At 41.7% G+C, this 27,623-nt stretch overlaps 1 protein-coding gene across 7 annotated transcripts in view; it reads left to right on the top strand.

Moving 5' to 3' along the window:
• The first annotated feature begins 6 nt into the window (after positions 1 to 6).
• The window catches only part of FECH (ferrochelatase), a 34,601-nt gene continuing 6,984 nt past the window's right edge, over positions 7 to 27,623 (top strand). The window contains exons 1-10 of one of the 7 annotated variants that reach the window (XM_025048094.1): positions 123 to 1,304; positions 2,933 to 3,012; positions 3,647 to 3,773; positions 8,983 to 9,102; positions 10,220 to 10,368; positions 15,963 to 16,097; positions 18,701 to 18,807; positions 22,245 to 22,343; positions 25,065 to 25,172; positions 25,578 to 25,742. In XM_025048094.1, coding sequence (XP_024903862.1) covers positions 1,288 to 1,304; positions 2,933 to 3,012; positions 3,647 to 3,773; positions 8,983 to 9,102; positions 10,220 to 10,368; positions 15,963 to 16,097; positions 18,701 to 18,807; positions 22,245 to 22,343; positions 25,065 to 25,172; positions 25,578 to 25,742 — 1,107 coding nt within the window. In that variant the 5' untranslated portion in view covers positions 123 to 1,287. The other 6 variants (XM_006913700.3, XM_025048097.1, XM_015590824.2 and 3 more) reach the window with 6 other exon arrangements.

Here is a 27,623-nt window from a genome sequence, read left to right as displayed (position 1 = left end):
CGCCCTGCTCCGCGGTGGAAGTAAGTGGAGCTGTCGCTGCAGCCGCCGGCACCTGGGGACAGCGGAGCGCTCCCGATCCCCCACCCCCAGCCTGGGGGCTTCCAGGAGCCGCGGCGACTGCGCAGGAAGCTGCGCGGGGTGGAGCGAGGGGCGGAGAAGGGACCGGAAAGGAACCCTACCCTGGGAGGGTCCAGAACGGGACCTTGGCCACGTGAAGGCCCTGGGAGGCCTCGGGGAAGGGGCTTGGAGTTCCTCAGGTCAGCTGGGTGCCTGTCCGCAATGGCTGAATTTCTCAGAGCTTTAGTTTTTATCTGTAAAATCGGAATAATGATAGTCACAGGATTGCTGTGAGGATTATGGGAGGGACGTGTGTTAATAAGGGCCCGCGACAGGGAGGACTGAAATCAAGGCATTGTCCATCAGCTCAGAAGTGTCATGAGGCTTTGGCTAGAAATAAATGACAAAGATTGAGTTAAGGGCCTTGGGGTTTGCAAAGGGAAAACACAGCTAGGCAATATCCGCAGTTTTCCCAGGAAGAAAGAACGGTTTGAGAGTATAGTAAAAAGCACACGTTTGGGAAAATGTCAGTCCTAAGTTCTAAGTCTGCGGATTGGCTCCGAGGGTGATCTCCCAGATGTCTAGGGTCTGAGTTGTGGAACATTTTCTTCTTGAGGTCATTCACATGGTTAACTGAAGCTTTGCTGTATGTCCAGGCATTGATTATAACAGACCGATGTACATTCAGGTATTGACGCAGGACTGGAAAGTTCAGAAATTTAAGTTCCTAGGCTAGTTAGGACAAAAATAGAATTGTTTTCTAATGCATCAGCTTACTTTCTTTTAATAATTTAGCAGCTTGACCATAGTGACTCCATTTTATTCACTTTTCTTCATCGTCATCACCATTACATGGGCATCTACCTGGTGCTTCTGTCCCTGGTGATGCAGGGCAGTGTGTCCAGAGCTGCTCTGCTCTAGCCCCTGGCATCACTGGTGCTCACTTGTCCTTAGAAGTAGGACTTACCACGAGGCATCCTGGGCTGGAGTTTCTAGAGATATTTGGAGAACAAATAAGACCCCTCGACAACCCCACATATTTCTGATGCAAACCGTGATGTAGGTTGTGTCTACAGGATGAGCTGATGGGACTCTGGCTCAGGCACACCTGGTTGAGATACTAGCTCTGCAGCATTCCTGACTTTCACCCTTTGAGCAAGGTACTCAGCCTGGCTTCAGCTTTGGTAAATGTAAAAGGAAAGGAGTAAGGTGGTACCTCGTGGGCTCGCCATGAAGATTATATATAGGTAAGGTCTGTAGCACAGTGCCGGGCATGCAGTAGATACATCGAGACTCTCAAAATGTTCAGTTATTATTATGTAAAAGATGGCCACATACTAACACATCTGAACAGTGACTGGACACAGAGCTGACTTATTTTTCGAAGAAGTTCCCTAATTCATCAGTCTGGCACCTACTGAGAGGGAGAAGAGAGAATCCACTCTGAACTTCCATATCTTATTACAGGTGCCTTTGTTAGAAATATAATAAGGACCCAGTGTGCAATGAGGACCAGGTCACACAGGGCGCTGGGAGTCAAGGCATTATCTTTTAAGAAGAGGAAGCACAGTGGCAGTGATGGGGCTGAAAGAAGTATCAAGTTAATCTTGTCTTTCATTGTCCCTTCCTGTGGCAAAGTCTGACAGACTCTAGATTTGCGGTCATGGAGCAATATGAGAAACTTTAAATGATTTGTTGTCCAGGTTACAGGTAACTAAATGGAAGGATTTAGAAACCGTAACAGAAGTATATTTGAAATACTCATGTACTAGTTGGAGACTCATCTCACCCCATCTCTGTCCTCCTTTCTAAGGTTCACAGGAGGAAATCTTATTTTATTACCAGCAGTCATGTTATAGGATGCCAAAGTTCTATTCTCAGACCCCATGGGATCTGATATAATCTCATTCATATAAGGAATTGCAGACATTGTGGCATGATTGAGAACCTAGCTAAATCTCATCATGCAGTTCAGAATTGAATGTATCTGAAATAAGGAGATGTGGGTTGGTTTGAGACTTCATTTGAGCAGAATTGAACTGTTGGAAAAGGGCACAGTCTGGATAGTTGGAAATCTAAGTGGCCTGGAGATACCATTTTCCTATATTTTATTTTTATTTTTATCACATGCTAGGTGAGAAAAAATCAGAGCAGGTGTAGACCTTGTGCTCTAGACATGCGTGACTGAAAAAATGCCAGCACTAATCATACGTGGCAGGCCCTGTGCAGAATGCTTCACTAGTTTTACCTGATGTGATCTTCACGAGGATGGTATGGTGTCATTTTGCAGCCGGGGAACCTAAGGTCCAGGAAGATTATAATCTGATCCCAGTTATATTACTAATAAGTGGCAGAGCTGGACTCAGAGTCAGAGCTGCTTGTCCCCAGCCCGAGTTCCTCACCAGGACGCCTGTGACTCATAAGTAGGAGGAGGAAAGGAGGAGACTGATCTTAGCCTGTTTTCAAACCAGTTGGTTTGAGATTAAGGAAGGGAAGTCACGTGTACAGTGTGGAGCAGCAACTGCGTACGGCCATGGACTCCTCGATTCAGGTGGGTTCTCCAGACCCACCACTGACTCTTGTGAGGCCCAGGGCAAGAGTACAGATGAACCACATATCATATGTGGGATAGCAAGCTAATAAACCAAAATATATTCAGTTCTCCTATGCTGACAAATAGACCTTCATAACCGCTTGGAGTTCCTGCAGAAACGTGGAGGCCTTGGGAGACTTGCCTCTGGCCTGCAGGCTTCCTTGCTTCTCTTCTCACTGCTGGCTCTGTCCTGCATTGTGAAGAGTCTTGTGCATACACGTGTGTGGACACTCCTGTCTGTATGTTCAAGCTCCAAACAGCCACCCGTTGGCTACCCTTCAGGTCAAGGATTGCTTACACTGATGGCACGGACAGCCCTCAAGAGGACGGACCCAGGAAAGAAGCCTGTGCAGACCCCGAAAGTGGGTGTGGGGCATGGGGGGCAGGGAATTCTGGAGTCCTAGGTACTAGGACCCTGGTCAGGAGTGTGGGGTGTGGACTCGGGGGTTCATGAATGCAGACTGAACACCCTGCGGGGCGGGTGCAGCAGGAAGAGCGCCAGGGCCCCCTTCTTGGCCCCAGAGCCACACTGGGGGCCTGGGCACTGGTGCTCTGTTAGAGAAGGCTTGGAGGCAGATTTGAGATCTGTGCAACTGGTGGGAAACTGGGCCAGTTTCCACTCCTTAAGGTAGTGGCTCTTACCTCTGCAGGCTCCTGACCTTTCGTATGAGCAGCATGCTGTCATCAGTAACTTCCAGAAGGTACAGCAATTCTCATGAGGGTTCCTATCAAAGTCTGCGGCCAAGGCCCGGGGAGGAGGTGTGTGGTTTCTGAAAAGGCTCTGTGTAGGTCCTGCTGTGCCATCGTAGGGGGCGCCACCATGTCCCCTGGGAGAGGCCTTAAGTGCCTTCACCTGCCTGTGGAGAAATGCTGAGCACATCACCTCTGCAATAGCATCTCTTTAAATTTTAAATCCAGGAATTATGCTCCGAGGACCTCTTCAAAAGAAATTACTTTCCAGCTCGATTTCATGCTGCCACTTTAATTTCGTCACAGTGGTGCATGGCAGGTCAAGGGCCCATCAGCCATGGAGGTGCCAGTCAGATGCAGCCGCAGCCACAGCCGCCACAGAAACAGCCCAACGTGCCAGAAGCCCAAGTCCTCAAGTTCAACCAGGGAAGAGGTATGAGTCTAATTTTAGGTACTAATAAGGATTTCGGTTTATTGATGCAAACACCAGTGATGCAGGCTCCTAGGAGGAGCGGTGCTGGGGAAACGCAGTATTGAGGAGCAGTGTGATTGTCCTGGCTTCCTTTAAACAGCTGTTAAACTATTAACCGGATTTCACTCTCCTCTCCCCCACCTTAGGGCTTTTCATTTTTTTTTGAATTTTTACAAATTTAAAAATCATCTATTATTTATTTTCCAGCTTTATTGAGGTACAGTTGACACAGAAAAATCCCACAGGGCTTTTGTTAAAGGACATGGAGTTGAGTACAAACAGTATGCAAATCATTAGGAATTTAGTTCTGGAATATGTCACGTAGCACAAATTCTGTATATGCTGGAAATGTATTTATGAACATAACACAATCGTACCTATGAAACCTATGTCCGATGTAGGATCGAGAATAACTAATCTACCAAGATTTTCTGTAGTAAACTCTACCTTTGTTTTTCATCTGTTAGCACAGTGAACATAATTGTAAGTGACATAATGTGATGTGTAATTTACTGAAGAAATAAAGTACCTGTTTCATACCTTGCTGCTGCCGTCTGCGGGCAGATGTCAGCAGGCATGGCACTGTTGTGAGTATCCTCTTTCGTTACAGAAGCCACAGCTGTTCTCAGGTCTTCCTCTGGCACAGAGGCAAGAAAAGACTGTAAAGAACAATTATTTAAATGAGTGCATAAATAGAAATACCACACTTTAGCACTAAACAGAGTGAAAGAAAGAAAGAAGCTATGAACTATTTAATGCATTGATCTTTCTGGTAGACCAGATGTTCTGTGAAAGTCATACAGCTATGAAAATAAAATAGTCCTATTTCGTGTTTGTTATATTTCATAGTGTGACCAAGGGTACATTGATTGAATACTAAGTAAACTGAGGTTTGCAGGGGATAGGGCATTAGGGTTGGAACCCCAAATCATCTTCTTTCAACTCTCTGGCCTCCTAAAACGTCGAATCTGGCAAGGAAGAGAGGAAGCGCAGACGCTGTCTCAGGTCAGGCGTGCTGAGCGGGGCGCCATTCCCACTCGTCCCCACGGCCCCTCTTTGCTCACCTCAGCCATAGTGCAAAGTATGTTAAGTACTGAGGGCACTTGGTTTAACCCGAAGAACTGATTCTACATGGAGCCCTGGAAAAAAATTATTTCATTATTATTTTATCTTATTGGCAAAAGTCAATTATATAAATAGTGTTAATATTAAATTATTAAAATTTAATAAAAATCTAAAAATAGAAATTTTATTAAGTAACTATTATATTTATACAAAAGAAAGGCATTCATTTTAGAAAATAGCGACAAAAGATTTTTAAAAATTACATAATCTCACCATACAGTATTTTGTCTCTATATCTGTATCTTAATATTCATTCAGTATATATTTACCAAAATGTGACAATACTGTATATATTTTTATAACTTTCTCTTTAATAATATGTCACCATATAAATATAATTATTCTACATTATTTTAATAATTTGAGGGTATTTTGTTAAATCATTATCTGGTCCCATATTATGAGGCACATAGATTATTTATAGTTTTTAGAGATTAGAAATGATGACATAGTGAGTATCTTTGTGAGTCATTCTGATGCTAGACCTCACGAAGGCATCGTGCTGCTTTGTGCTTGTACTAGACTAGACATTACTAGGCTAATACCCTAGTAGACCAGGGGTCAGTAAACTTGTCTGTAAAGGGCTAGATAGTAAGTTTTTTAGGCTTTTGGGGTCTCTCTTGCTGGTATCCAACTCTGTTGTTGTAATGTGGTAGCATCCACAGATAATAGGTAAACAAGTAAACTATGTTCCAATAAAATTTTATTTACAAAACAAACATGGGGGCAGGGTCCAAATTTGGTACATGGATTGTGGTTTGCCAAACCATGTGTTAGAGGCAGCATAGATCCTCAGGCCATTTACATCTTGTAGGTTTAATGAAGAGCAGGGATTCATTTTTCTTATTCTAATACTGACTATATACAGTAGAATAGTATTCTATTAATTGACAAGCTAAGTTTCTGTTACGGATCATTAATAGTTTAAAAAAAACTTACATTTTGAGAATTCTAGAATATAAAAATGGCAAAACGTTGAAACCTTTTCAAGTGAGAAATTTTAAATATTTTTTCGCTGTATACATGTTTATGTTCAAACAAAGGGAACTTGGCCGTTCAGACCTTGGTCTCAGATGTGCTCTGTCTAGAGGGATGAAGAGACAGACCCTCAACTGAAGCTTTGTACTTCACATTCTGGAAAAGGGATATCGGACTAGGGCTTACTAATGCACCATTCATCATGCATAACACAGTTTTGAATGATGTGCATGTGTATTTAGGTATTTTCAAATCGTGTGCACCTCATGTATAAGATCAGCATGGTTTGCAAAACATGGGTTTGCAGGGCAAGGTCGTGTCCCATTTTAAGCCACTGTTGTTTTAAGCTCAGGTGTAGATGAAAAACAGTTCGAAATCCCGTTTGCACATTGATACCCTCTGTGGCTTAGGTGGGTCTCTTAGCCTGGGGTTTCTTAACCACTCATCTGTGAACTGGCAGCAATCCATGGAAAAATGCACTTAATTTATTGTGAGTCACATATTGTGAGAGTAAAAGATAGGATCCCAAGAGAACACTGGTGGTCTGAGTAGAAAGATTAAGGGAATATTACAGTTTCGCAATATAATGAATCTGGAATTTTCAGGTGTCAAGAAAAGAAAGCCTAACACGTTTGTTAATTCATTGATAGGACTTCGGGTCGGAGGGGATGGGAAAGTTATAGAACAAGATGCCTGCAGTGTAATTCGTGGTTTAATAAAAAGGAAATTCGACGCCCTTCCTCTGACACAGTGGTCTCTACAGAGGACAGGGGACCTTTTTGCCCCTCAGGACATATTTGGCAACGTCTAGAGACATTTTTGGTTGTCACAACTGGGGTAGGGTGTGTGCTATTGCCAGCTAGTACGTGGAGGCCAGGGATGCTATGAACCTCTGCGTGCACAGGACAGCCTTCCACTACCAAGGTTACCCAGCCGCAAATGCCAGCCATGCTGAGGCCAGGAAACTCTGATACAAGGTAGTGATGTGGAAAATGAACTTAGTTAATTTTTATAATGGGGTCTGGATGAGAAAAATCTCTGATTACATTGTAATGCAGCATTTCCCTTTCCCCAGGATTTGGTTCTGATTTTGAAAATTTAGGCTGAGGATTCACATTTCACCTACAGTATGCTTGGTCAAGGAGACAGTCTCCACCTGTATAAATTTGACACACACTGCTGTCTAACATTGCCAAATGTTGTTAACAGTTGTATAAAAATTGCGATTAAACTGTCATCATAGTATCATTAGTTTTAGAACACATTAAGAATAGTTTTCCAAACAAGAGCCATCTCAGCAGGATTGGTTTAGTCACTACAGTAGCTAGAGGTGGTCTGGATGTAGATTTACAAAGTGCATTCTTGATAATGGTGTTTTAGATAAACCTCAGTCTAGTTATTTCTCAGCTGCTTTATGAAGAGTGACAGGAGAGTATGTCCATACAATGGAATATTATCCAGCCACAAAAAAGAAGTACTGATGTATGCTACAGCATGAATTAATCTTGAAAATTTCATGCTAAGTGAAAGAAGCCAGACACAAAAGGCCACATACTACATAATTCTGTTTCTGTGAAATGTCCTAAGTAGGCAAATCCATAGATCCAGAAAGTAGATTAATGGCTGCCAAGGGGGTGGGGGAGGTTGGAGCAGGGTGGCTCTAATGGGTATGAGGTTTCTTTTTGGGGTGATGAAAACATTCAGGACTTAGATACTTGTGATGGTCTCGTAACCTTGTGACTATATTAAAAACCACGGATTGTACAGTTTAAAATGGCAAATTTTATATTATATGAATTATATCTAAATTTTCTTTAAATTGAAAAAAAATGGAAGAAACACTCCTGCTTGCCTTAGTTTCCCCCCACCTGCAGACTCTTGCACTGCCATCACATGGCTCCCCATTCATGGGAACACACAGGCCTCCAGTTATTCGTCCTGTCTCAGCCTCTGACTTCATAGTTGCGGGTTCTGGTCATGGTTTTCTGGCGGCTCCCGGAAGCCTGCGGGATGCAGTTGGTTCTGCTCTGACTCCACCTTGACCCCTGGTGGGTTTAGGAATAGAGAACCCTTCCCATCCTGGCCTGGCTCACTTTGGGCTGTGTCAACTATAAATCGCTTTGGATTTTAGAAATTTATATTTTTGTATAGTCTTATTGTTTTTTGTTGTTTTTTTTTTAAATTTCTCAGATGCTGTTTTACCTAAAACTTATGGAGTTTTCGTTTTCATTTTGCTTCTTCTTGCTTGTTGGGTGCTTGGTTCTTTAGCTTGAGACTAATTTGAATTAATTAGAGCAGTTTCTTACAGGAATTACTTAAGCAGTGGATTTAGATGAAGGATGGAGAGGTGAGAGTAGAGTGAGAAATGTAGTTTATCATAGCAGGAGACACTGAAGAAGGAGTAAAGGCAAGTGCTGGAAAAGGAAGCAGAGTAGCAAGAAATAATTTGTCAGTAATTAATAATCATCTAAAAAGAAGAGATCAGAGTGAGACATGGCCTGGTACTAAACTCTGGAGGTTTAAAATTATAGGGAAACCCAAGGTGTCTCTGTATAATAGAACTTACTGTGTGCACCAAATCATGCAAGGACAGCTACATTCCCATTTAATTCTCAGCACAACCTTTTGAGGCAGGCGGTGGCCTCTCTACTTTACTGATGAGGAAACTGAGGTTTGGAGAGATCAGATAACCTGTGTTTTCATGTGTATTTATAAGGCTCTCAGATGAAGAGATGCTTCATCGTCAGGACAATTTTAGGTTTATACCTTGATTCTCAGTCCCCAAAGAATGGAATCTTTGTTCAGGGCTGATAGTTTAATAGAGAAATATTTTGAGCCCAGTTGAAGACCAGTGCCATGGATGAAGGTCGCGGTCTGAGCTGGGACCGTGCAGAACTGGAGGCCTCGTGAGTCCCCAGATAAATAGATGGACGGCAGTGAACAGGTCTGTGGGTTTTTACATTTGCATCAAACAAATAAGATGAGAGTTTGCTAGCCAAACCAAAATTCTACCCGAGAGGAAACTAAAAAGTGTTACAAATCAACTGTTGCATTTTGTCTTACGTAGGACGCCGAAAACTGGAATATTGATGCTAAACATGGGAGGCCCCGAAACCCTTGGAGAAGTTTACAACTTTCTCCTGAGGCTCTTCTTGGACCGGGACCTCATGACGCTGCCTATTCAAGAGTAAGTTACCTGTGACACCCGCACTTATTCGTAACTTGTGCAATGCGTTTGCCTTACGTGTATCTCAGTTCTGTAGTTTCAAAAAAATAAATGGTTATAACGCATATGTGGTAGTGGCTAGGGCAGCGTTATGATTCTCCATTGGATATAAGGAAGATATGGTAATGGAAGAATTGCAAGGGGGAGAGAAAGCAAGTCCGTGAGTGTTCTCCTTGAGCCCTGTCCTCCCAGAGCTCTGGAAACTGCAGCTGTCCTGACCCAGCTGAGGTACCTTGGAAGATCTTTAGAGATAAATTTGTTCCTGGCACTTAACAGCTGAGTGTTAATCAGGGAAGCTGTGACTGCTTATTCATTTGCACTGTGAATATGGATTATTGCCGTCTTCTTCCTTGCATCCTCCCTCCTTCTTTTCCTCCTTTTTTATTTTTTAGGCGAGGTAACCCTTGGTTGACCTCACAGATTGCAAGGACCTTGTCAGTTTATAATCTCTTATTTTTTTAATTTTTTACACCTACAGCACCTGGTCTTCCTAGGTGGTCTCCCATCCCAGATTATATAGATTTCATTCATTTTTTTCATGACCGTAAAGAATTGCATGGTATGGTTGTGCCTTAATTTATTTAACCAGTGCCTCGCTGTGGATCTTTAGGTCGTTTACACTGTTACAGTGAACATTCTTGTGCATGTTACACCTTTGCTCACACATGCAAATGTATGGGATTAATGTACATTTTCTTAATTGGGAGGAGTATATGCTTCCTAACGTCTTGTATCCCAGCTCCTGCCAGCCGCAGGACCAGGTGTTAAGACAGGAACTAGCACACACCCAAGGCCTCCTCACGGGTGTGTGTTGTGCCGGATCTCGGATCTTGCCTCCGGAGGAACAACTCGTGGGGCAGAGGTGGCTGCCCCTCCCTAGAGTATCTCGTTTTCTCTCTCTAATCTAGGCCGGAAGAACTGGCCATTGTCAGTGACCCCAAGCTTTACTTTTTAAAGGCTCGATCTTGTTAGGCTCTTTTAAAATTTTTGCTTATCCTTTTTTTTTAATCGAGTAAAAAATGTGTCTGAGTTGCTAAGATGGAATAAAATCCACTTACCTACACGTTAAATGCTTTAGTAAGCTGGCACCAATCATCGCCAAACGCCGAACCCCCAGAATTCAGGAGCAGTACCGCAGGATCGGAGGCGGATCCCCCATCAAGATGTGGACTTCCAAGCAAGGAGAAGGCATGGTGAAGCTGCTGGATGAGTTGTCCCCGCACACAGGTACGGTGTTTCTCAATTAACGGCCCACTAGATTTGCTCTAGTTATAAAATTCGAAACACTCTTGGACGCCTAACGTAGTTCTGTGTCTTGACTGGTCTCGATTTGTGCAGTTCCTGTGTGATGCATGGTCACTTAACTTAGCTCTCGAGGCCTTATTCTTCATCCTGGCTGTAGAACCTTTTCTATTATTTCCTTACATTACAAATAAAACAGCTAAAGATTTGGAACATTCGTTTCCAAAGGAAGTTTGAAGTATGTGTTAAGTTGAGCTAGATTCTAAAGGGCTGTATACCATGAATAAAAGAGGCATATATCACTGCTCTAGAAAGAAATTTGGGGGGAATGCTGCTATTGTCTTTTCTTACCGTGTGGATAGCTATTTAGATCAACATTTAGAACAGAGCTAGCTGTCGTGCAGCCGTGAGACTCTTAAGCAACTTTCGGCAACTGCTTTCACCTCTTGGCAATACCATTGTTGTGAGGCACGTAAGGGCCTTGTCAGATGTGTCACCAAAAAGAGGGTTGCACACATCTGGCAGCTGTCCTCTGAGAACCCCCGACACGGAATGATGATGTGCAGCATCGAACACTGACTGCACGAACGAAATGTTCAGTGCCGTATTTAATAGCATTCAAGAGACCATCGATTGTAGGACGTACCGTTGTTTTTATGTAATTCTAAGACACACACACACATAAAAAAAAACTGCCTGTTAATTTTAAGATAGCATCTGTTGTAGGTGTGGACCAATATGAGAAATGTTAAAACAGAAAATGTGCGTCTTAGGACACGCGAAGTATATTAATGGCAGATACATTTTAGGGCTTCAGGATCAGGAATGTGATGCAGTGGGGACCCTCAACGAGAGCAGCCCTGCTAGGCACGAACACCAGCATTTCACTCTTCTCTGAGAGGACACCACTGAGCGTCGACTCGAGCTGCTCTCAGAAGCCAGTCTCCCATCACACACAAATAGGGACAAAGGGCTCTCTAGCCCCCAGCAGATCATCTCACTTGGAAAATTGCTCAGTTGTGCTTCTGAATGTTAGATTTGCTTTCTGCCTTCACGTGTGGCTCAAGGGCATTCCTTACACAGTTCAGCCACACGTGCCACAGTGTGTCTTTTAAAATGCTGGGTCAGCGAGACTTGGCTGATCTCTACTCACACCTACTTGATAGAGAACAAAGTCTCTTGTCATCAGCCGTTTATCACGATAAAACGTTTAGTGTGAATCAGATCTGCAGCTGTTACTCTGTCTTCAGGAAGAAGTGGAGGGATGCTGTTTGTTTCTGTTGACGTGTTAGTATAGTACCCATCACCACAAAGGGCCCCAGTAGAGCTGTCAGACTTGAAAAAGGAATTTAGATGGAGGGCACCCGGGAAAGATTGGCCCAGAAAGAGTCCCATGGAATGATGTGAATTTAACTCAGTGTTTCACTTGCTAGCAAACATCTGATCATTTTAACATGTGGCCATTTAGTACAGAGGGAGGAAGTTACAAGTACCTAGATTCTAGGATTAATTATTCCCTGCGTTGGTAGGAACTAAAGAATAATAATACCCACTCCTTATTTTCAGAGTCAAAATTGTTGGAAGAGTCTTTGAAACCTTCCATCTTGTAGAGACTTATATGGGGAAAAAGAAGCCTATTATTCTTCATTATAACTCTGGGGACAAGTTTAGGGTATCCATGAAGCACAAATCAGCTCAGTGGCTTGTCTGTCCCACCACGACATCATAATGTGACAGGAAATCATCTTTCCTCCTTGTTTCATTCACTCGCCCATTTGATCACTCACCCACTCTTACAGCCATTAATCCCCACATCCATCCATTCTTCCTCTAACCTACATCAGAGATTCATGATGACCACATGCCAGGTATAGTGATGAGGGGTAAAGTAGGGACTAAGTTACGCCCTTACCTTCGTGGAGCAACATTCTTACTAGTCTTCACAGAGGCAGGGGGTGATTATCTTGGGTGCAACTTTTGGTTTTTCTGGATCTTGGAAGCTTGTCCGGGGCCCCGTCCTGGGAGGGTTTTTATCCTGATGCCCCTTTGGCATATCTCCATCCTCTGTGGCCCACAGTTGGCACCCTCTGATGCCAGCAAGTTAAATTATTGTTTTCTTCTGCGTGGTAAGTGACACCTAGTCATTTCAGCAGGCCTAGTGGCAGGGTATGATAGTGGTGTTTAATAGGGCCCAAGACCACCCACTCATTCATTCATCAGTGACCCATCGCGTGCCCTGCACTGTGCGATGCTGCTATTCAAAGTTGAAAAACATGGTTTCTACTTACATGAAGCTTCTAGCCTAGTGGACCACTGCTGCTGCAGACCAGTCTGCTTGAGGGGTGGAGAGAACATCTTTTGAAGACCTATTGGGGTCATGCTCAGTAAAACGTGTATGAGGGCTGGTGATCACGCAGAGTGTGGAATGGGAAATTGGAATAGTCTCAAGGTCTGGCAGTATTTTTGAGACCAAGATGATCCCCAGGCGTGCCTCTCCGCCTCCAGCAGATGCTCAGCCAGTTGCCTGGGAGAAAGTTCCTTGTCCTACTCACGCTTCACTGAGCGGACCGGAAGCTCGGCAGTGAAGACCCAGGAGCCTTTGGGTGGGGAGAGCAGTCAGTTCCCTCCCTCACTTTATGCTGCTTTTCCTTCCCGCTTTCTGGTTTCTTTGTTTCTCTGTTCATCTCTTTCTCATTTCTATTTTCTTCTTCTACTTTTTTTTTTCCTGCAGAATTATAAAGTTTATAATTTTGAGCTATGTCCATTTCTGTTTAGAAAAATTCTCTTTAGGCAAAAAAAAAAAAAAGTATGAAGATTGCAGACAGATAGAAAAATATTTTTGTGCTCTCACTTTTTTAGGGAAATAGTTGTCGCTTGATAGCCTGTATAGAAATTTTGAGACTTGCACTGTCTTCACATAGTATTGACTGTTAACTTATATTCTGTGTTATGTGAAACGAATATAACTTGGAATTGGTTTTAGATAGTTACACCACATTATAGTAATTTAGGGAATCCAGAAGGAAGTAGATGCAAAGTGTAATCATTTCATGAAAATTCTAAATCTGAAATACATTAAAAAAATTATAGTTTAGTTACGTAGACTCACTGCTTTCAGTGAAGCTGAAGAAAGTGCTACTGAGTAAAATAATTCTGTTCTTTCTAGGGTGTGTGATGGGGAGGAAGGAGCGATGGGTCTTACAGACGGAGCTGGCTTCTCCGGTCCTGGCTGTTTGACTTCAGGCAGATTGCTTACCCCATATAACATTGGAGATGTTAACAGAACCCACTCCTAGGATCATTGTGAATGTTAAATAAAATAATCTGGAAAGGCATTAGCATGGCTTGTAGTAGATGACAAACATTCAATAACCGTAAGCTTTTATTTGTCTTTGGCATAGGGTTCATGATCTGATGCAAATTAAAAAGCATTGTGCTCTATGTTTCACACCTTTCTCTCAAAGTCATGTACAAATCAGACATTCGAACTATTATACATGCTACATTAATGGACTAGAACTGTTCTGCTGTTTAAAAATCCAGTTTCTCCTCATTCTCACCACGGAGTGCTCGCCGGGCAGCGGCTCCGAGGGCAGAGGAGGCTAGGCCATGGAGTCCCGTGTTTCGGGCCTGCGGGGGCAGGCGTGGTGCTGGTTAGCCCAGGAGGCTCTCCGCCCCCTGTGTTCCTGCTGCAGCCGCCAGCGCAGTGTGAAATCCATCCTGACCCCCACAGAACCTTCCCGAACTCTTGTTACTTCCTCGGGAGAGGTCTAGTCGGAGAGCACACATTGTCGTTTTTTCTAAATGTGTTTTTGTAAGCCATCTTCACGCCAACGGTTAAGCAAAGCTTATCTGTACTTTGCAGAATATTTTCCTCTCCCACTTCAAAACGTGGACCCCACCCTGCCTTTATCTGCAAGGGCAGCCTCTCCACTTCCCTTAGTCAGCAGTGCCGAGGAACTCCCAGATCCCGGGCATTTAGGCTGCATCTTTTCAAAGGTGGAAAGAAAATGTGAGAAGCTAGTTGGCCCACAGCAGTGGGGGATCTTACTATGTCAATCTGATAATAGTATCGTCTCAAAATAGATTGGAAAGCACATTCCACCTCAGCACCAAGAGCACCTTAAAAATGGACTTGTTGATATTGTGATAGTTGGCAGTTTTACGATGAGCCACATAATCTTTGAACAGTCATTTGGAGTTTGCTCGCCGAGTCAAGTTCTCTGGTATGTTTTAACTGCAGCTGACCATATTTTATGCAAGAGAACATAAAATTGGTGACTTAGAAGGCATAGAGCTAAAAATGATTCCGTTTGTTCCCTTTTCTTCCTCTTTTTGTGGTCTCCAACCAGAGAATATCGAATCAGACCATCTTTCCCATATACATACATGCTTCTCTCTCTTTTCAGTATTCTGCTTCTAAGTGGCATGCTTCATTTGGTTTGATTCATCATTTTCTGGGTCAGATTATTGAGGAATTTTGTGTGTGTGTGAGTGTGTGTGTATAAACAATAAATGCATTTATCTTTTCTTTCACTTTGACCTAAATGTTTTTTTATGTGGCAATTTAGTGTCACATTTTTAGTTGTTGCCGCTGCTAATGGTTGGACAGTAACATCGTCTCAGCTTACTGTTACTTAGTATTTATGTAGCATCTTCTCAGTATCATCCCTGAGTATAAGTTAAGTGTAATCCCATGACAGGATAGGAAACAAGACTGGGTAACCTTAGGAAACGTTCAGTTTTATGATTTTATAAATGCCTAAGAAATTATGTGGTTGCGGGTGCTTTTAAAATACAGGAGGAGCTAGAAGAGGGAGTTGGTAAAGCGATGGAGGAAGGATCACAAAGATATATGGCTGACTTGGCTCATTCAGGTGCCAGGAACAGTTATTATAAATCCCAGTCGGCGCCTCCAATTTAAACATTGTTGTTGGCTTTTTTTTTTTTTTTCATATACTAAGTGAGGAGAATCATTTCAATCATTTGTTCTCAATGAACTTATATTGAGTGTCCCAGAGCTTTTGTGTAAACCAGGTGACCTGGGGTGTGAGGGCATTGGAGGAGGGGACTCCGGGGGTGGAAGCAGGCGGGGGTGTGGAGGGAACACGGGCTCTGGGATGGGGAAGGCCCGTTGTAATTTCAGCTGGACCATCTGCTGGTGTGACTTTGAGCAGGTTCATTAACCTTTGAGAGCTTCTGTTTCCCTGTCTCAACAGCGAGGTATAATGAGTGAGGAGGAGAAAAAGCCAAGTGTCTACCATGGTGTCTCGTACGTGAGAGTAGCTGACACTTTAAGAATTAGGCACAGAAGCTCGAGTTTTAAAAAAAAACCATTGTGCCAAGTAAAGGTGTGTGTATGTGAGAGGGGAAATTGGTCCTGAAAATAGTGATTAAACATCCATGCACTGGCTGGAGACTGGATAAGGTCCAAGGAATATTCTCAGCTCTCCCACATTATCAGCACTGTAGGAAATTAGGTTAACTACTCTTTTTTCTGGACATTGCATTACGTTTGGCGACTGAGGAATCTGTATAAAGATTAATACTTTCTCCTTTCCACACATGCTTCCTAACAGCCCCTCACAAATACTATATTGGATTCCGGTATGTCCATCCTTTAACAGAAGAAGCAATTGAAGAGATGGAGAGAGACGGGCTTGAAAGGGCTATTGCTTTCACGCAGTACCCACAGTACAGCTGCTCTACCACAGGTAAGGGCTTCTCTTTGACAGTTGGAGGGTGGGCCCGTGGCAAAAATAACAGGGAACCTGAGTGTGGAGGGAAAGGATAAATCATTTGTGATTTGAATGCAAATCCATCCCGTCTCCTTTCAACACGAGAGTTCAGGTCAGTCCACTTGAAATCTCATGGTTCATCTGTCCCTTGAGTTATTGGCCAATTGGCTGAGAATTACAAATGGTGGGTGGCAGGCGGTAGCTGCTGGTGTTCAGTGCTTTAATGCAGTTGCATAATGGATCAGTAATGAACCTTAAGCCACTTTATATGTTTGTATAATAAACCTTATTTTTATGGCTACCTTAATAGTCTTGTTAATGTAGCTAAGGTGATTGCTATTTCCATTTTGAAAGCAGAAGTGCCCATATAACATTGGAAATATTCATATATTTTTTTTTGTTATGCTTCTGTTATGGGTTGGTTACTGGTTAACCCAAAGCCCAGTTTGAGTTTCCCTTTGGAAATTTAGTGTTCTAGATTTTGGAAAATATTATTGCATGTTATTTTCTATATGTTTAACTGCAGCAGGAGAATAATCTATGTTTGCCAATCCCTGTCCCATCGATTGTAGGTAAAGCTTCTACTGTTAGGCACAAATACATTCATTTGTTTTCTATTTCTATTATATCAAGGTCAGCACATTTTTACTCAAATTCCTTTTGGATATTAGTGTGTATTATTATTCTATAACTGTAAGGAGAAACAAAAGGCTGCTGGAAAATATATTCAAATCCTGTTGTTTGTGTGCCTTACGTATTTGTTCTGAGCACCTGTGAAAATGCCTGAGTTCTCAGACACCCTCAGGAGTTTGAATTGTGATTTCTTTTGGAAATGTTCCTCTATGATTTCAAAATGTCTGATAATATGTTATTGCAGAATGAATCAGATTTTATAAATTTCTAAGCTATGCTTTTTCCTTACTTTAAAAAATATTTCTCAATATGTGATGTCTGCTCTCAAAATTAGACAAGAAGATGGTTGTTTACGTAACAAAGGGTGACGACGGGTTTCATTTCACAGCTGGCTCTGTCAGTGTGCTCAAAATGTCATTGTCTGTGCAGTCTTGGCCCAGTGCGTGTCACGTGTAAGGGCAGGTACATCTTCACTTTAGAGATGTGAAAACCTTCAGGAAGCACATTAGTTCTTTGAGGCCACTAAGGATCGTTTATTACATCTTTTAGACACACATTGTGGCAGAGCCAGTATATTCTGTGTATCAGTCACAGCAAGATTTTTAGTTGTAGTTTCCTCTTAATGACTACTTTTGGTAGGTCATGAAATGTTCCTGAGTGACCCAGAAGAACTAATGTGGCTTCCAGAAGTCCTGGCCTGGATCTTGTGTATCTGAAAATGATATTCACCTGTAAAATGTGGTTTGTAGTGTGACTATGGGGGTGACTACTTTGTGATTTCGGGAGAGATTGTTTTTGAACCTGGAATGGATTCAGTTTGGATTCATCTGATTCATTCTGTTCTACTCATCAAAGTGGAACTCATTTATTTTTTTGAAAGTTGAGTATGAGCCTTAGAGCACCACATTAGATTTAAATATGGCTCTGTCCTGACTAGCATTTTTTAAATTTGGTAACCTAACTGATTAATATTTCTCATAGAGAAGCCAGCAGATTGAAGCATGGGGATGTTTTGGAACTTTGGCCCTGCATTAAGATTGAGGGGGAGGCCCCATGTGCCCCATGTTAGGATTAAGGCTTGGCCCCTGTGCCAGCCCCACCTAGGCCAGGATCCAGTTGCATTGAGTTGGTACCCTTTACCTTCCTGTAGGCTTTGAATTTTCATCATTTCCATCTCTTTATTTAGAAATACAGATTTTTGTTAGATTACCTAACAAATGATATCCATCTATTTTATTCGAGGGAATGATGATGATTTTGTAGAAGCAGTTAAAAATAGAATGTGCTTACAGAAACCTCAATAAGCTACTCTTTCTTATCGACAGGCCCTTAGAAAGGATGGCTATAAATCTTTTATTGTAATGTGGGAAATAGTTATCTCATAATATTAAGTGAAAATGCCCAAAATACTCAGGTTACAAAATTGCACATATACCGAAAGTTAGAACTTTGTAAAACAAAACGGTTATAAAGAAAAATAATAATTGGAAAGAACTATGCTATAATAAAACAATGTTAGCATGCTGGGATAATGGCCATTTTCTTTTTTCCTTTCTTTCTCAGCCCTTACATTTTCTGTTATAGGGTTGATTACCTTAATAATGGGAAAAAAAATTTTTTTTTAATATGCTTTCAATTTTAAGACTTAGTCCCTGCAAACAACGACTGGTTATATTTCATAAATCCACTGCCATCCTGTTTCTCCCTAGAAATGACCTCAGCAGTCTTTGAAAGGCCATTGAAATTGATTGCTTTTTAGCGACCTTCGTTTGCAGGGTAGTTAAATCTATATGCATTTTAGAGTATTGAAATGATTGTAATTAGACTGATTCAGTATATAAGCAGATGTCTGTTTTGAACTTAAAATTACTGCCTTCACTAGTCTGTTTTTTGTTTTCACCATAATCAACATGCATTTACTGAGTGGCCCCTACTGTATATTTCAGGCAGCAGCTTAAATGCCATTTACAGATATTATAATGAAAAGGGAAAGAAGCCTATGATGAAGTGGAGCACAATTGACAGGTGGCCCACACATCCCCTCCTCATTCAGGTAAGCCAGCAACTACCAGTAGCCCGTCACCCCAGCTTCTGGTAGGGGTCAGATTCTTGTCCCTACCTGGTTTCCGGGTGTACTTCTGAGCTTCCCTGTTCTCTTGCTTAATTGTGTGCTAGGGATTAAAAAAAAAGTATTAGAGTCTTGATTTATTATGACAAGAGAAAATAAATGTAAAGATTAAAGGTGAGAATCTTTTCTTTCTTTAGATTAATACTGTCAGTCATAAACCATAGCAGAATTATATTTTGTTTCCCAGTCACCAGAATGTTAAAGATTATGCAAGGTGTTTCTGCTAATTTATATCCATAGATTGAATGACTGACAAATAAATCCTCTGTTTTCTAAATCTTTTAAAATGTCAAAAGATTTAAAAATTTTAAAGATAGTATATCTACATGTTCTGAGACATAAAATTTAACATTTTAATTGAGAAAGTTGAATGTATTAGAAGAAATTTCAGATTTCTCCTATACAATTTATATTGATATATTTATATTAATAGATGCTTGATTTTAGGAGAATCAGTTAAAACTACAATTCCAAAGCCAGTAGCTTCGAATTGGAGTTATTATATCCTTTTTTTGCCCTTTGAATATGAGCAGGCTATTGGTAATTGCCCTAAATCATGGAAATATAGTTTTGTTTTGCCAGTGAAAGTTATTTGAGTTAGTTTAGGTAGGAGAAATATTAAGTGATTTATTGTTCATCCAGTTTATGTTTCACTCCTTGGACATTCTCTGGCGAAATACCAGCTTAACACCCTTTTTAAAGCCTGGAGTCACTTAGAATCTGGAACCACTAGATGGGGCTAGACATCGTTGAAAGCAGGCCAGCTCCTCCTGGCGCAGACAATGACCCTCAGGCATGTAGATGGTGTCGAGGGTTAACCCTTAGGTTAAAATCCAATTTCAAGTGGAAAGTGAAGACACCTTTCCTGTGGGATGAGTATCGTTTTGGTCTCGTGTCCCCCCACCACTCGGCTCTGCTGTGGGGTCCCGTCGGTATCGCCGGAAGCCCCAGCGAGCCCTGACGGTTTTGCTCTTGGAGGCCTGTGATCAGAAACGAGGGGTGTTTCAGGTCAGCACTGACATGTGGTTACAGAGGACTGAGGGATCTGCGCAGCATCTGCCTGCCCTGATCCAGCGAGTGATTAGATTTGCATTAAAATTCAGCCCTTTGAAAAGGGGGGCGGCAGAAAGATGGAAAGGTCTCTTAACTGAGGAAGTCTCCGTTCATAAAATGAAAGGGAATCGTAGAGGCATTTATCTGGACGGTGTGATTGAAGGCTCTGAGAGCTGCCTGCCTCTTTCATTCTGCGGCGGGACTGCACGGAGAAAATACTGCAGATGGAGTTTAGACGATTCAAGCGGCACTTCTTGCCCAGGGCGCCTCAGTTTGGACGATGGCTTAGATTCTGTTGTAAGCCATGACAGATTGCGTTTGTGCTTGTAATTTTTCAAAATGAGAAAAAAATACCAAAATTTTTCAGAATCAAAGACTTACAGATTTTATTCTGAATATTAAGTAGATTACATGGAGAGATTTTATATCTAGCAGAAATAGAAAAAAAAAAACCCAGGCTAAACTAAAACTAAAAATATGATTAAAAACTAAAACTATACATATTTTGAATCTACATTTCTACTTATTATAGATAGTAATTATTCAGAATAGTCATTTTACTACTGTCATCTGGCTGTTGGAATAATTGAAGTAAATGAGCGTTCCTCCTTATGTAGGCTTTTGTCCAAAATAATCCTTTCTGAGCATCTTTAGTTTCCAAACACCGCAAAGGCCACCAGAAAATACTGTTTTTGTTGTATCTAATCCTATTACATTTACTCTATAAGTAAATCATATATTTTGAAAAGGGAACTGACTCTAGACACCGTGTTGTGCCATAGGGCATTTATTTATCAAATTTTGAAGGCTCTGGAAAGATTAATAATATCTCAATATTTATTGGGGGATAATTTGCTCATCCTTTGGGATTAACCAGTGATATATCCAAATGCCAAGTATAATTTTACATGGTTCTGGTAAGTTGTCCTTTATAATATTTTTATTTTTATTTTTTTATTTTTTATTTTTATTTATTTTTAGTTTTTTAGTTTTTAGAGTCAAAGGGAAAGTTTATTAGAAAAGGGATAACACTCCACAGACAGAGTGTGGTCTCCTCTCAGAGGCAGAGAGTGAGAGGAACAGTGCAAGAGACAGAGAGAGAGACAGAGAAAAGGGCCTGAGAGGGACCTATAATATTTTTAAAAACCTTTTTATTTGGAAATAATTTCAAACATGCAGAAAAGTTACAGGACTAAGAATAGTATAAGGAACTCTATTCTTTACCTAGATTCACATATTATTAACATTTATCTCTGAATGTATGTCTGTATATACATAAGATTTTTTGAACCTTTCGAGAATAAGTTTTATGTGTACATATATATATACACACGTATATATATAACAAAATCACCCTTTACACCTAAATAGCAGGAATATATTTCTTTCATAACCATGATACAATATCCAACTTCAGTAAATTTAACATTGATTAATTTATCTAATCTATGTTCATGTTAGAATTTTGTCCACTGACCCATTAATGTCCTTTGCAGCATTTGCTTTATAAGTGCAATGACAGAGAATGATTAAAGTGTAAGATGAAAGAAAGCCTCTTCAGATCTGGTATTTCAGCACCTATTGATGTGAATCAGAAAGTGCCAAGTAGACGAAGGCATTAACTGGTCTGGTGGACAGAGATTTGGGGGAGAAGGCGGGGTCTGTGCGTAGCCAGGTTCCACAGATGTGCCTGAACGAGCCCCCGAGTCTGCGCGTCTTTCCCCACTCTGTGAATTTAATGAGAGTTGTACAACCCCTCATCTGTTGTGATGAAGGTTGTTCCAAAGAATGACTCAGTGAGGATAGTGAGCTCGGAAGGAAAAGGTCATAAAAATAGATAGTATTTTCTTATTCCTCTACTATTTCTGTCTAATGTATTTTAATGCGATGTGCCTGAAAGCCAAACTAAGGGGATTTAGAAAGACCCTGTAAGCTGTTTTCCTGCTAACCGAGCAAATGAGAGGTCTTAAAACAACTTCTCCTTCCCATCTGTGTTTCCTTTCCATCTGGAAGTGTGCCCTGTTCCTCCCGCGGGGAGGCAGATCCAGAGCGTTCATTTTCAGTGAGCCATTAGTGAGCTTTAGAAGTTTCCCATCAAATTCCCTAGGCCCCTGAAACCGTTATGAGCCATTTTGATGATGAACCAAAGCAAGAGAGACTGTACTGTTTGCAGTTTTTCAAAAAGAGTTCCAATTTCTGAGGATTGCACTGAGATTTTTGGTGTAGCTCTTATTTTTAAAAGGTTGTCTTTTCTTTCCATTTCTTTCCTCCCACTGCCTTCTGATCCCCTTTTCTTGGTGTTCCCACAGTGCTTTGCAGACCACATTCTGAAAGAACTGGACCATTTTCCACTGGAGAAGAGAAGCGAGGTGGTCATTCTTTTTTCGGCTCACTCACTGCCAATGTCCGTAAGTGAGAACATTTTGTCGGATGACCCCGTGGTAGGAGATTTCTAAGTGTGTAACATGGACCCAGCTTCTACAATGTCCTGACCCCAGTGCAAGGATGAATTCTAAATCTCAGACTTAACGTGGTACTCATTTAACTCGACTCACTTCTTGAAACCTAATAACTCATTCAAATTATAATATTTACAATTTCTTGCATAAAAATTATAATAACTTGAAGATTTAGTCATGTATAAGATTTTTAGTAAGTGGGACAGTTAAGAAGATTGCTTTTACCTGCCCGATGTTTCGGTGGGTTGACTCATAGGACCACCATTTAGACTGATCGCTCCTAATCCCATTCTTCTGTCCTTAAGCCTGTCAAGCGGCTGTTTGAATTCCAGGAAGCGATGACCATTTTTCACTCGCTAAGACTAAGGACCACACTTTGGCAAGTGAATGTAGAGTGCCTCAAATTGTGATCTGGTTGCTCCTTAGTTTATCATATTACCCTGGCTGTTCATCGAAATACAGCATCTGTGCCATATCTGTTGCATTTTTAGGATCAAGTATGATTGAGCTGGTGTGCTGTGCAATATATAGAGGTACTTGGAATAAGCAGCCAGTTTCATCAGCTTAGAAGCAGCATCGTTTCATTGCTTTCAGAGCCGGAGAGGTGGAGAATTACATTTTCGTAGGTGTTACTGAGGTTTTAACCCCAGGATTATTGGAGTTAACTGTAGTGTCTGGGCCACTCTTCTAATTGGTCTTTACTGCCCCCTGGTGGTCACCAGGGCCGAGCCCTTTGCAGCTTTTCCCCTCCTGCATTTCAGCGATATATGGCTCTGGAGAGAAATTTCTCTCTTCTGGAAGCACGCTTATCTTATGTGAACAGGTTCAGATTCTCCTTTCTTGCATTATGCAAGTCCTCTTCACATGCCCCTCTTCCTTTTCCACACTCATCCTATTTGTAACTGTCCTGTGTGTGACGAGGCCACGTCTGCAATGCCAGAAGGGAAGCTCTTGAACTGAGAAAGGAGGAAACGCATTTTTATACGTGAACGTTTCCAGGTGCTGCGTCCCTTTGTAACTCTTCGGGACTGAGCATGCTGCTTCCAGGTTTTTTATTGTTTTTGTTTTTATTTTGCTGCCCAGGGGATCTGTGTGGGATGGAGGGAGGCCGTGAAGTCGTGAGGATAAGGAAGGCGTAGGGGAGAGAGTACGATCGTAGAGGAAGAAAGCGGATCTCGCAAGCGCTTCTTTTCCCCCACATTTGCTTCTAATGACTTTCCCTTCGTGACTTTTTAAAAACTTACTTCAAGTAATTTTAGACTTACAGAAAATTTGCAAAAACAATACAGAGAGTTGCCACATCCCCTTCACGTAGCGTCCTCTAACGTTGGCATCTCACGTAAGCAGAGTAGAGAGAGCAGGACTAAGAACTGAACCGTGGGGCAGTGCCCGCGAGCCAAGGCCAGGCTTCCCTCCGAGTTCGCCGCTTCCACAGTTGTCCTTCTGGGATCCAGTCCAGGATCCCACCTCACATTTGGTCGTCATGTCCCCTCAGAATCCTTCAGTCTGTGGCAGTTCCTCATACTTTGCTTATCTTTCATGACCTTGATGTTTTTGAAGAGTGATTTCGTAGAATGTCAGTTGTTTGGTAGCATGCTCCTGTGTTTGGATGTGCTTTCTCGTGATTAGACAGAGGTTATGTGTTATAAGGAGACTACCCCAGAGGTGACCTGTCCTTCCCAGTACATCACATCAGGGATGCGTAATGGCAGTGGGACTTACTGCTGGTGTTGTGGTCGTTTGTCATTTATCTAGGGTGGTGTCTGCTGGATTTGTCCATTGTATAGTTACTCTTTTTCTCTTCGTAATTAAAAATATCTTAGGGGAGAGTCTTCCAGACTATGCCAATGTCTTGTTTCTCAGACTTTTGCCCACTAATTTTGGTATCAATTGGTGGATCTTGCCTGTGGCAGTTATTTCTGTGCTTTCCTGATGGTGACTTTATATTTCCCTCATTCCTTCCAGATTTATGTTTCTCATGGTTGTTTACTAACTTCTAGTAATATCATAAACTTATTCATCATTATTTCACTTCAACAATATTTACTGAGCCCCTACAGCACCCAGGCACTGTTCCATCCACTGCCACAGGATGGGAATAAACAAAATAGACAGAAATCCTTGCCCCCAAAGATTGGGAGGACAGAGATAATAAACATAACACGTAAGAAAATCTTATGGTATATTAGGAGGTAGTAAGTGTTATGGGAAGAAATAACAGAGAAGAAATAAGCAAAGTAAGGGTATTAGGGAGCCAGTACACAACTCAATATTAAAGCATTAAAAATAAAATTTCTGTTGAACATTTTCAAGGTATTAACAAGCTGCTCTGACTTATCAGACATTCGCTGTACACAAAGCATTCTTCTGCAGTGGAATTAGAATGCGAATTAGAAGGCTCAGGTCGTACTCCTGAGGAGTCTGCAGTCTGAACCCCGTTGCTGCTGCTTTCTCTATCCCGCTAGCGTTTACCCCTTTTCTTTACCTGGACCCCATCAGCTCAGTTCTATACATTGTCCATACAACACTCCTTCAATTCCCGCTCTGAGTCAGTGCAGGAGACAGCAGGGGAGGACTGCAGGCCCAGCTCACGCCGTGTCACCACGCGGGGTGAGGCCTCCGAGCCCTGCACAGTGTTGGCGACTGAACCCCCTTGTGTCTCTGCTGCAGGTGGTCAACAGAGGGGACCCCTATCCTCAGGAGGTGGGCGCCACCGTCCAGAGAGTCATGGAGAAGCTGAATTACTCCAACCCCTACCGACTGGTCTGGCAGTCCAAGGTAGGTGGCTTCCGTGTGTTTGCAGGCAGTCAGCTCTTTTGAGGAGGTCTATTTTAGGACTTTGTTGTAAAACGATGAGATTTGGCTCTTTCACATAGGCAGACTGTTGCGGAACCCGATTGCTCACCGTAGGCAGAAAGAACTCCACAAGCAAGTGAGGTGGAAGGGAAATCAAGCGGCTAGTCGAGCTTCGTTTACTTAATGTATTATTTTCTGTTGTAATGACAGAAATTGTCATTTATATTTTACTAACTTCTTGAAGGATTCGAGCTTGAACGTGGAAATACCAGAACCCATTAAAGCAGGTGTAAAGCATGGCCCTCACTCCTAAGGAGGTGTGCGTGCCCAGGGCAGTGGGCACAGTGGGAGAGGCGGTCCCTCTGCATGCATCCTCCTTTCTCGTAGGTTGGTCCAATGCCCTGGCTGGGTCCTCAGACAGACGAGACTATCAAAGGGCTTTGCGAGAGGGGCTGGAAGAACATTCTTTTGGTTCCAATAGCATTTACCAGCGATCACATTGAGACACTGTATGAACTGGATATCGAGTACTCTCAGGTTCTAGCTAATGAGGTAAGTCCTGCAATCTGGCTTGTTAATCCCATTGTGATTTGTTTGAAAGGGCAGCTTTCTCTGTAGTGATCTAATTGTATCACTCAGAAGTATTGTTTGGTATATACATTTGCATGTGCTGCATCCTCCTTGTTCTGAATGATACTTAATCTGAGTAATAACCTGAGCACATCAGATTAATTCCAGGTCAGCAGTGGGGAAGCACTTTTATGCCTTTCTGAAACCAGGCAGCCCATTGGGGGCGACACCATTTTGTTTAGTTTGAGTTACTGTACTACCTAAAAGTAATGAAAACCATATTTCCTTAAGAAAAAGTAATCGTCCTTTTACCAATTTGGAGGCCAAACATTTTATTATCTTATAATTCCTTTTCTTTGCTTAATAATGCCCTTTACTTAAGGCTATTACATTGCTTCTCCCTGGGTTTCTGAGGTATTTAGGAGTCACTGTCGTTTAAGAGAAGAGCATGGAATGAATACTGAGCAGTGTGTGTTGTTATTTTCTTGACTACCTGTTTTATGCACTCAATTAGCTATTTGCTGCTGTGTTGTGATCAGTCTGGTTATTGAAATAACAACTGCTATTCTTAGTGTCCTGTAATGTAAGATGGATGTGAATTGTCATTCAGAATGGAGAAAAATCTATTGTTCTCCTGTCTCATGGCTTCTGAGGGCCGGCCTGAAACCTGAGTCCGATTATGGCATTGTTTCTGTGGGAATTGTGGAAGCATTGGGACCCAAGAAGCCCTTCCTCCCATCTTCTGCCAGAACTCCTGGCCCTGGTCATCCCATGTGTGATTGATGGAGGCCTGGCCTTAAAAGGCTGGATGGCTGGTATAGGGCAGGGTGTGGGCTGGGGGAAGCTTCAGCCAGCAACCAGCCTCACAGGTTTTTGTGTATACATCCTGGTCATCAATCAAGCATTGATGAAGTTAGAGGATACCTAAATTACTTGTCAGTAGTTCTGATAAAGAATTTATAGGAAAGTTGTAATTGGCTAAAATGAGGTTGCAGGGTTGTCTGTGGATTTCACGTAATAACGCCTTCTGTGTCTCACCATGACCTTGGCTAATGTGAGCTTGCTAAAAAGTCTTAAGTGCAAATATAGTTCATACTTGGAAAACAAGTTTTGTTTGTATTGAATGATAATTCACATTCATTCATATTATCAAACTGAGGCCATTCCTTAGTAATCAAATGGATTATTAGTGACTATAAATTAGTCCATATAGAGAATAAAGAAAACCATCTTGCTACAATTTATTTCATTCTTTTGATGGGAGAATATACCGTGTTTAAAACAACTGACTTTATTTAAAAAGTAGTTTGAATTTTTCCTCAAGCAGAAGTAAATATTACTTTTGGATAATAAAAATAATAAAAAGCTCAGCCAGTTGAGAGAAATATAACAGAACTCACTCAGAATCTTACCCCTCAGATATAGTACGCTAATATTTTAATAAAAGTCCCCTTTCTCCTCTAAATGTATGTGTATTTTAATTAAGATGGTATTTTTCTACGCATTTAACAAAAATGGTATTTTTGCACACTGTTTTGTAACCTTTTTTTTTCCTTAAAAATATATTATGGGCCCAAATCAATAAATATAATTAGATCTTTGTAATTATTTTTAACAAATCCTTGATTAGCATACATTGAAGATGTTTCTAATTTTTTGTTGTCAAACTGCTCTGTAACAAACATCATTTTCTTCTTTATTTTTCCCATTATTTTCTTAGGATAAGTTTCTAGAATGGGATTTGAATGTCGATACACATTTTACTGCTTTGCCCTACAGAACTGAATCCTTTAACTCTCCCTTCAGCAGCGTTTCAGCACTGCTGGCCGACACGGGTTACCTCGGGGCTACTGACTTCTCTGT

This window comes from Pteropus alecto, unplaced genomic scaffold, assembly GCF_000325575.1.
Source record: "Pteropus alecto unplaced genomic scaffold, ASM32557v1 scaffold14, whole genome shotgun sequence".
Classification (NCBI taxonomy): domain Eukaryota; kingdom Metazoa; phylum Chordata; class Mammalia; order Chiroptera; family Pteropodidae; genus Pteropus; species Pteropus alecto.
The sequence above is the reverse complement of the archived record's forward strand: the minus strand, read 5'-3'. Positions and strand labels throughout refer to the sequence as shown.